Below are 10,748 nucleotides of genomic sequence, written 5' to 3'. Positions count from 1 at the left end.
TGAAGTACCGAAAGTACAGTTCGTGGGGGAAGAGAACAACGAATCCAGAAAAATTACGTTCTAGGAAGCAGAAAGAATGGTAAATAAACTATTGTGCATTGTTACAAAGCAGTAGAAATCGATGTAATCAGTCCTGAAATATAATCGGAAGACGAGTATGTATTCATAAGATAACATGGAATAGGAGTAAGGTACCTTCTGACTGGACAAAAATCAGTAATTTTGCCTAACCTTCAACAAGGGAACAGGAGGAATTGCAACAAGTATCAAAGTCATTTGTTATTCAGTACATCAGACAAGGAGTTTACATGCAGTTTGAAAAGGCAAGTGCGATCATTGGTGGAGAACAAGCTTGGATGAAAACCACTGTGATTTGAGACCACACTGGGGCTGTCAGGATTAGATTTTCAGTATCCGTCAAGTAAAAAGGAGCTGTGAGAGGTATTGACGGTTGAGTTTATCTTTCATAGATCTAGAGAAGGCATATGGTAGAATCATTATCGCAGTAAATGAAAAGTTAGGATCATACCGAGGGTTAACACACTCATACGTCCCTGAGACATTTAGAAAAATACAGTGAAGGTCTGATGCTGAAGTTAGATCCGTATTTTGTTATTAATAATAATACAAACTAACAGTTGCACTATTAGCAGCTTAGCAACTCAGATCTAACCTACCTATGGTTTGAAACTAACAGCTACATTTAATTATTTTTTTATTTTATTTTTTAATTAATGAATTTATTTATTATACACTGCCTATGGAGAGTTATTTTTCACTAAAAACAATTTAAATAAGTATAGAAGATAACAATCAGTATAAACAACAATACTAAGAATCGACAGTAAATTATTAACAATTATTAACAATAACAATATAACAACAATGGCAACATAACATAATTGGCAAGGGTCGGTTACAGTTTTAGGAAGATGAAAGGTCGTGGGTTGGACGGACAGAAGAAAATGGAAACTTGGAGAGGATTTCAAAGGAATCTTTGATTGCAGAAAGACTTAAGTCCAGAAAACCTACTTTTGAGAAAACTAAAAATAACTCTTTAGAAATTTCCAGGTCACATTAAAATAACGTTGTTGATATTAGTTTTAAAATATACACATATAATCACTGTATAAACACAAAATAATAGTAATTTCATGTGTAATGTATGCGGTAGCAATTTTTAAAACTATCTGAAATCAACAGCCGTCAACAGTTTAAACCGCTTAGTTAATTAATCATATAAGATATTAAGTGTAATGAAATATCCAATGCAAATATATTCAACCAAACTAAATCCTTTTTTAACTATGTAGTTACTGTAATTCAAGACATTGTTCACTAACGTTAATAGTTACTTTTGTCCACAACACACAGAATAAAAGGTTTATTCAATATTGTTACCAACTTTAAATCAAAATGGACACAAAATGCAATGCTAATACCAACAAACACTTTGACACAGGAATGTCCAATGTTGAAGTTATCCCACAAAATTCGAGAATATAAAAACACCAATATAAATCGCTAGTACAAAAACGACAATGAAATTACAGGGTAAGGAATACCAACAATGAAACTGAGTATTATTTTACGAGAGTTAATAATTTAATTTACATGGATGCCAACAACTGATTGCAGGAAAGTACTCCAGTCCTGGACTGCAGACCTTTCTGCACCCAACAGGAAAATGAATGTAGCACTTCGTACATTGGACATGCCGGACTCGGGTTCCTTTCTGTGCTCATTTCAAGGGTTCTGAAAATAGTCTTAGCTCGTTTTCAAAAAATTGTGTACCTAACCCCTTCCTGCAATCGACGATTCAAAGGAATATTTTAATTTTGTGTTTGAAGGATTTGAAAGGTGTAAATATGTCAATATCGGGCAGTGAGTTACCAAGAGTAGAGAGAAGGTACAAGATAGAGCGTTGTTGTATGGTTAGGCAGGGACGGGACAGATGATGAGTATGCCGGTTGCGTGTTGGGCGAGGGGAACTTCGGAAGAAAAGGAGAACGCAGAATCCTAAGGCATACCTGTATATTTTTCTCTTCTTGTTATCCAGTCTACCTTAAGAATAAGTTCGAGAAAAAGTACACGTTTGGTGTAGCCATTGATAATTTCATGAAGGTAACATACTGCAGATAGATAAACGGGTTCTCAGTTCAAGTATACCCAGGTAGTTCAAAATAGCAGATTTAGTTTTGTTCGTAAAAACAGGATAACGAATCTTAACAATGAAAATGAAAAAGTTAAAAATACTCTTTAGTTGAGATATGTTTGTGATAGCGGATGAGGACGAAAGAGGAGAACGAAAATCAATAATGTGGAGAAGATACAAGAAAAAGTATAATGTTTAGGCGTTGATATTAATTTCAGTGAACCTGTAAAAAATGCCTAGTATACGCATGGCTCGGTATTTATTGACTCAATATGAGCAGAGAAGGTTGTCTTGAAATACAAATTTAAAGCATTAAATTATCTCCCTGAAACAAGCAGGAAGTTACGACGATAGTGGGATAGAAGAAGACTTTTAGATTTCAAAGACTCCCTACTATACTATCCCACCAGCCATTAATCCACTCTCACCCGCAGAGGGAATGAGCGGCTCCTTTATAGCTAGCTGGCCAGGTATTCGGTGGTTATCATCCCCAAAAGGCAAGTGCTATTATCGTAACATATAGTTAGGGTAAGGGGAGATGGCGCAGGAAGAGTTGCCTATGTACAGAGGAAAGGCGGAGGCCATGTCACAGATGCAATTAGCGACTTTCACACTAAACCAGCGTAGCTGTACTGCGTTCAAGTCCACCTGGCAGAAAATTGCACTCTTATATAATGTGTGAACATGACACGCATGTGGATGCTGAACAAGACTTTCGTGAGAAATTACATTAAGGGAGACCCTCCCGTGTAGTAACGAACAGAGCAGAATATATGTAAATCAAGGATGTAGAACACTGAACTCTTTCTAGACATAATTTCCAAACTTCCCTACTTGAAGTACAATTTAAGGGAGACTGATATTTGTTTAAATGCAACTGGTACTAAGTTATCTGGAAAAGCTGATCACCAATGTTTATTCTTTCAGGTATTGCACGTAATGTACCGGCCAGATCACGATCATGAAGTCAGCCATATTGTTTCCGTATGAAACGCTGAACGCCCGTGGCTGCTGCAGGCTGCACGCCCGTCATGCGGCCATCACCAGTGCCATCTATACTCTGGTGAGTTAGTCATCAAGTCATCACAATTTAATGAAGTGTAGTATTAATTAAGATTTACCTCATTGATTATTATGTATAGTCAAAATGAATTTTTTTAAAGTCAACACATAATCTTATCATATAAGCACCGGGTGAGTTGACTATGCGGTTAGGAGCGCGCAGCTGTGAGCTTGCATTCGGGAGATAGTGGGTTCAAACCCAACAGTCGGCAGCCCTGAAGATGGTTTTCCGTGGTTTCCCCATTTTGCACAAGGCGAATGCTGGGGATGTACCTACTTTAATTAAGACTACCGCCGCTTCTTTCCCATTCCTATCCCTTTCACATCCCATCGTCGCCACAAGACCTATCTGTGTCAGTGTGACGTAAAAAAAATGCAAATATGTCATATACCTGTACGTACTTTTTCTCAAAACGTGCTTGGATACATTAGAGAACTGTAAGAGAAAATGTATAAATTAAAATATCCACATCATAAAATGTGAAAATAGGTGATATGTAACAGTTAGGAGACGTGATAAGCGGACTGACACAGATGCTTATTTTCTACGCGGATTGCCGGGGTCCAATTTCTGATAGATCCCATGTTGGAATTTTCATTTGAAAAATCACGTTCTGTCAAGAAGGGCGTCCGGCCTTAAGTGAGGAATATAGCCCTCACCTTCCATGTTCTACGCTGTCAAAGACCTTGTATAGGGGAATAGCGATACAGTCCATTTGTCCTCCCAAGTCTAACATAACTGCTATGTCTTGCTGGAATTCTACAAATTCAGTCTCACAGGAATAAGCTTTCCTAAACCCGAACTGCCTTCTATCAAGCCACTTAGTAATTTCATAAACATATCTAATATAATCAGAAACAATGCTTTCCAAGGGCTTACATGCAGCACATATCAAACTGACTGGCATGTAATTTTCCGATATATGAATTTCACCGTTTGGTTTGTACACTGGGGCCACTATAGCCACTCCCCATTCATGTAGTGTAGCCCCTACATGGAAACAGTGTCCGGCTCCATGGTTAAATGGTTAGCGTGCTGGCCTTTGACCACAGGGGTCCCGGGTTCGATTTCCAGAAGGGTCGGGAATTTTAACAACCATTGGCTAATTTCGCTGGCACGGGGGCTGGGTCTATGTGTCGTGTTCATCATCATTTCATCCTCATCACGAAGCGCAAGTCAACTCCCTGGGTCAAATCGAAAGACTTGCATCTGGCGAGCCGAACTTGTCCTCGGACATTCCCAGCACTAAAAGCCATACGCCATTTCGATTTCTTGGAAACAGTAATCAAATATACATTTCAGATATGGTACTACATCCCAATCCATAGCCTTAATACATCCCCAGAAATCTTATTGATTCCAGCTGCTTTTTTAGCTTTCAACTTTTGCATTTTTTTGTAGATATTTTTGGTATCATAGGTAAATATAATTTCAATAGTATTAGTCACCTAACTACTTTTACTGTTTATTGGTTTTTTTACAGTTGACTTTACGTCGCACCGACATAGTTACGTTTTATGGCGACGATGGGATACGAAATGACTAGAAGAGGGAAGGAAGCAGCCGTGGCCTTAATTAAGGGACATCCCAAGTATTTTCCTGGTGCAAAAATGGGAAACCGCGGAAATCCAGCTTCAGGGCTGCCAGTAGTGGGGTTCGAACGAACCATCTCACGAACGCAAACTCATAGCTGCGCGCCCCTAACCGCACAGACAACTCGTTCGGTTTTGGGAATTTTGAATTATCGGAATTTTGTCCTGCCAAAGTTCTTTATCATGGTGACACATATACCGACACAAGGCACCTTCAAATACAACTGCGCTCAGCCGGTATCGAACCCATAATTTTGAGTTCGGAAGGCCATCGATCTCCTGTCAGTGTTGCTCAAGCACGCATGACATACTGATGTTTGATTGCAATGTTGATACATAAACTAGAATGATCTCGTAATCACTTATTCTGTCAAAATGGGTTTACTTCCAATTAGCCTAAAATCTCTCCACGCCATCCATCACAACTGATGATCTCTTCCGTGTTTTGTTCATCAAGTTAATTTTGATAATCGACCGTCCTTGATCGAGCATCATAACTGAAATGTTCACTGTGGTCACAAAATGAAGGTTCAGAGCAAACGTACAATTTGTTCTCCGGAATGGTGTTTGAGGTACCGTCTGTCAATAAATACGAGGGCAAGTCAGTAAGTATCTGCAATGTTGCTCTAATTGTTTTAAGTTGGCTCTATGGCGTTGTGTACTCACCATCCGTTAGATGGAACTATTTAGCGTTATCAGATCAGTGCACCAAGGTCTGAGGGTGTACCAGGACTCTCCTTTTAAATGTTCGCTAATGGCGTTAAAAATCACGGAGCTAATTAATATATACAATTATCTGATAAAGAAAGGAATGGACTATATTTTTACGAATAAAATAGAAAGCGGTTTTCGGTCCAAAACTCAAATATTTTTGGCATAACTCCCTTTAACGTCACAAAGATACGATCCTCACTGAACATGCCTTTCTTTGAGAGTGGATATCTGAAGGTAATCACAGATCGTTTGAATACCGAAGTTTATTTGGAAGTGAGCTCATTGACAATAGCACACTAGATGCCTGTAAACTAGATGGAGTTAAGACAAATTCGGATTAATCTACGCTCAGCATGCTACTGGAAATACAGGTTAAATCTCAGCATGTTATAGCTGACTAGAGCCAGGTCGTGAGTGTGTTTGTGAACTTCTTGTAGTGTGTTCTTATACAGCGGGCAGCAGAAGAATATGAGGCGGGAAGCAATTCCAGTAATGGTGGTCAGAGACTGTAGGGACTGACTACAGAACATATATTTCCTACTCTCTCAGCGTGTTACACGTCCCGAAACTTTATCACCTACACAATTCGCTAATGTGGCTTGTGGAGCTAGTGGTCGTATTAACCTGCAAAAGTGTTTTGGTGCTGCAATAACCATATTATTAATGGTTACCCTGTGGCGACAATAATAATAATAATAATAATAATAATAATAATAATAATAATAATAATAATTCTTGCAAATGTGTAAGCCAGACAAACAGTGATCACCTTTTTTCACTCGAGGAATGTGTGTGAGTCTGTAGACCGGCGCATACTTTTCAGTATACTGGAACAACTAGATTAGAAAGCAAGAAATCTGGTCACACAAATATTAACTTTCAAAGCCAGTACACGCACAGAAACTTCTCCAAAGCATAACACATTCACTTGAAAAGTACAGTTTTCCTGGATGATGAGCCCTTAAATTTGGCAGATGAATTCCCGTACCTTGGGTCTATTATAAACAGCAAGGGCACAGTTATGTCGTGCACAGAATCAGTGCCGTTTGGCTAAAGTAGTGAGTGATGAGTGTCCGGCGTGAAGTGAACTAAAAGAATGTCAGCGAAAATGAAAGGCATGGTTTATAGGGCTATTATCAGACCAGCAATAGCACATAGTTCAAACACATGGGCCAGAGAGGACTAGAATGATCGGAAAGTGCACGTAGATTTCTGCGCTGGTCAGTGGGTGTGATACGGGAAGATCGAATCAAAAATGATCGCATTCGTGGCTTGATAGGAGTCTCTGTGATATCTCATGAAATTCTGTAAATAGTATTAACACGTCTAACGCAGAAAGCCCTAAGTATTAAGAATCTGCTGCAAGAAGAGGAAGATCAAAGACACAAGAAGGAGTTCATGCAAAAGACTTCCGAGAAACTGAAGCATACCTCTGAATTTTGTTTTACACCAAAAAATATGAGTAACTCTTCGTATCCACGGTCGCCGACGAAAGTATTTACAATTACTGCATAGGAAAGAAATAAAAAAAGACAATATCCAGCTCCTTGCATGCTTGCTCAGCGTTGATGCCTTGGGTTCCGAGGGTGCCGGGATTTTAACCGCTTCTGTTAAATTCCTCCGATTCGCAGAATAGCCAAACTCTCGTTCTTGTAGTTTTGTTCCAGCCCTGTCGTAGCCCCGTTCTATATTTCCTGGAAGAAGTGAGTAAGTCAGGCCGGAAACCTCTCAGCCAACTCGATGGCGTGGCCTCCCTTTCCCCTCTGTAGTTAGATTCGTCTGTTTTCCCCGTGCGCTTCCTAAACTTGAAAATACGATGTTTACATTCCGAGCACCGAATATTCTATTACTTCACCTTTAGATATAAGGAGGAGTCTAGCCGCACACGGTTACTCAGTTGTTGGAGCCGGACGGTAGTAGTGCTGGCTGTCGTCAATGACCCACCCGAGTCAACGTCGTATTGGACCACTGAGTAGAGAACTTGGTGTGCACTGCCTTGGTGTACTGTGCGTGTTGTCAGTGTGTGGAACAGTTTGTGTGAGTAGAGTTGCAGCAGTGTCAACTGTCGTTATTGGGAGGTGTATCACGCTGCTTGTTAACACTGTTGAATAGTTCAGTGTGTGGAGCTGCCACGCGAATTGAATGTGTTAACTGTATCAGTAACCTGGCTCAGCTGGAGCCGAGCCAAGGAGCAGTCGATGAGTTTCATGATTGCTAGCAGAATATATATTCGAACCTGTCTGACTGCAGCTGCTGTTAGAAGTGACTGAGCGCACGAAGCGGAGTGAAAGTGGAAGGTGAGCTGTCAATCAGGATTATCGCACTATCAGGTAATGCCTACGAGCCGGACTACCTGCTGTGTGGAGGGCAGAGGTTTTTTAAATGCACAGCAATTAGTGGACTGTGGTCATTTATGGTTGAATATAATTGTGTGTGGGTACTTACTAAGCAATTCGGAATGAAATTAGATCAGTAAAACATATAGTGTTTTATTTGAAACATTGTTTATTTATTTATTTATTTTATTTATTTATTTATTTATTTATTTATTTATTTATTTATTATTTATCGTATGGGTAATACGCACTTTTAACAATAAAAATGCATAAATAATATATCTGTATTTATAATTGAGAAACAATGAACTCAGGAGTATTACATGTGCTTCACAACTGAACGTTCAGTCACTTAACCCACAGGCCAGCCTCTGAAGGAAATCTTCTCCACCACCATGATAGGCCCAATTCTTGCAGTCGCTGACAATGTGGTGAATGGTTTGGTGTGGTGCTCCGCAGGAAGAGTGCGGAGTTTCACTTCTATAGTGCATTTTTGCACCTGCCGTCTCACGTTCGGATTCTATTCAGGGCCCACCGAGTAGCTGAAATCCACTTTCAAGTTCAGCACCTGATAAAATATTATGCAGGTGCACTTCTGTTACTTCTTCTCATCGACTTTTACATTCTTTAGGAGGTTTAAAACCCCTGGCAAACGTATTAGCAGCATCACGCAAAGTTGGATGACGTAGCAGCCCCTATTTACGAGTGGATTAGGATTCCTGAACACCTTATGGAATTATCTGATAAAGACAGTAGATCTGTGCACATCAGGTTGGATTGGTCTATACCCGTCAGCAGGGGTAACCAGTGAACTGGAGTAGATTTGATTAGCCCAGACATTAAGGCATGGCAGTGTAGGCTTGTATGATGACGCTGAACAGTACTCAGCACTTGCGTATATCAGTCCAATCCTCAAGATCTCACGGCTATTGCTAAAGACTCCCAGGTAGTTCCAGGGCGAGGTTTAATTGTGCATCTCATTTCAAACTCACTCTCTGGCTACCCCAATCGCGACGTGGCAAGAAATGCGCAACACTTAATTACGCTTCTTAAAATAGGATTAATAATGCCTAAATATTTTCGGCTTTCTTATGAGGAAGCAGTCATAACCTTATTACTCGGTGTAATTAACACACTGCATGCAGTTCATAGATCAAAGAGATGTTCTCAACAAGCTCTCATTTACCGTGTGAGTAAACAGAACGGAAACAGAGTTAATTGCCTCGGAGAGTCCCAATAGGGTGCATGCACGTGTACAAACTTCAGACAAGTAGTAAAACTCATATCGTTGATAGTTTGAAGTAGTTTCCGCCTTTACTTCACAGCAGTGTGCAGAGCTACGTGAGTGCTCTGTGTTTCTTATAGAACATATAAGAGGGATTTAGCAATCTGCATCATTTGAAGCTTCGCCGAGTTCCGTGACGCAGTCCAGGAGTCCTTGTAGTGTATGTCTGATGGGTGTGATCAATTTTAGACTCAATTTTCAGTTTTTGAGTACGTGAAATACGCGGTGTTGACAAGAGGTGACATTAAATTAGCAGATCAAAAATGTTATCTATGCTAATAAATGAAAGTCATTGTTTAGGTATACCAGGTAGTTGGCCATGTAATAATGATGATGGGATGCCTAATGTCTGATTTCACAGGGGCATTACAATATGCAGGTAGGTTACCAAGCACGTTCCTCACTGCTACTCGTCAAATGCGGCCACTTGCTTTACTAAGCCTCGTTTTCGAACCCTCAGTTGTAGGCTGATATTTCGTATAGTAACATTACAGTTGCTGCCAACATATCGACAATGACTGGTGTGTTCAGTGACGATGAATCTATGGAGAATCTGATTGGAATGCAGCCGAAGCTCTCAGACGGCATGCACAGGAATTACCAAATACCCGCCTCTCTTCTATACACATATTTCGCCGAACAGAGCTGCAGTTAAGAGCTAATCGATCGTTCAATGCAGATACCACAAGCAACCAACATTTTGGTGGAGTGTGATTTGTTTTCTGCGCCTTTAGCTGTACCTTGTTCAGAACGTGTTTATTAATATGACTCGTATTTGCTTCACATCAGGAAAACGGCTGCTGTAGCGCTCATTTGTAAACTAGTGGTGAGGCATCTCACTCATCACTGGTGGATGCCGGACTCTTATATGTGGAAAGTATGGGGCTTGAACGCAACATCTTACTATATATAAAAATGGATGTATGTATGTGTGTAAATGACACATCTCCTCCTAAACCACTCGAGCAATTTCAACCGAACTTGGTACACTTATGATTTACTATTCGGAGACGAGCACTGTGGGGGTAAGCCACCTCTAGGTGTCGAATCCACAGTTTTCGGTGTCACTGGGATAAATAGTGATATTCCCGATTTTTTAAAAGTCAAAGTTCAGCTCCCTTTTGGGTAGGGGGCGAGGGGGGAGTTATATATAAACTTAAACGATAATAGTGTCGAATACATAGTTTTCGGGGTCGCCGAGGTTCAATTGTACACTCCGAATTTTTAGTATCAGGAGACAAACCACGTGGGGGTAAGACAGCCCAGGAACCCTTACGGGTGAGGGGGCGAGGGGGTCAGATATTACAAATTAACAAAAATAGTGTCGAATCCATACTTTTCGGGGTCGCTGAGATGAATAGTGACACTCCGGATTTTTTAAAGTCCATGTTCAGTCCCCTTTGGGGTGGGGGCGAGGTGGGGAGTGATATATAAAATTAAACGAAAATAGTGTCGAATACATAGTTTTCGGGGTCGCCGAGGTGAATTGTACACTCCGGATTTTTAGTATCACGAGACAAACGACGAGGGGGTAAGACAGCCCAGGCACCCTTAGGGGAAGGGGGCGAGGGGGTGAGATAATAAAATCATCGAAAGTAGTGTC

The 10,748-nt window shown here is 40.4% G+C and overlaps 1 protein-coding gene across 1 annotated transcript in view; it reads left to right on the top strand.

Moving 5' to 3' along the window:
* Positions 1 to 3,114: 3,114 nt before the first annotated feature.
* Positions 3,115 to 10,748, top strand: part of LOC136867479 (uncharacterized) — a 1,202,473-nt gene continuing 1,194,839 nt past the window's right edge. The window contains exon 1 of the mRNA XM_067144689.2: positions 3,115 to 3,218. Within this exon, the coding sequence (XP_067000790.1) occupies positions 3,117 to 3,218 (102 nt within the window). The 5' untranslated portion in view covers positions 3,115 to 3,116. The remainder of the gene's footprint in view (positions 3,219 to 10,748) is intronic.

The sequence above is a fragment of the Anabrus simplex genome, chromosome 3 (genome assembly GCF_040414725.1).
Source record: "Anabrus simplex isolate iqAnaSimp1 chromosome 3, ASM4041472v1, whole genome shotgun sequence".
NCBI classification, from domain to species: domain Eukaryota; kingdom Metazoa; phylum Arthropoda; class Insecta; order Orthoptera; family Tettigoniidae; genus Anabrus; species Anabrus simplex.
This window is presented reverse-complemented; position numbering and strand designations above follow the sequence as displayed.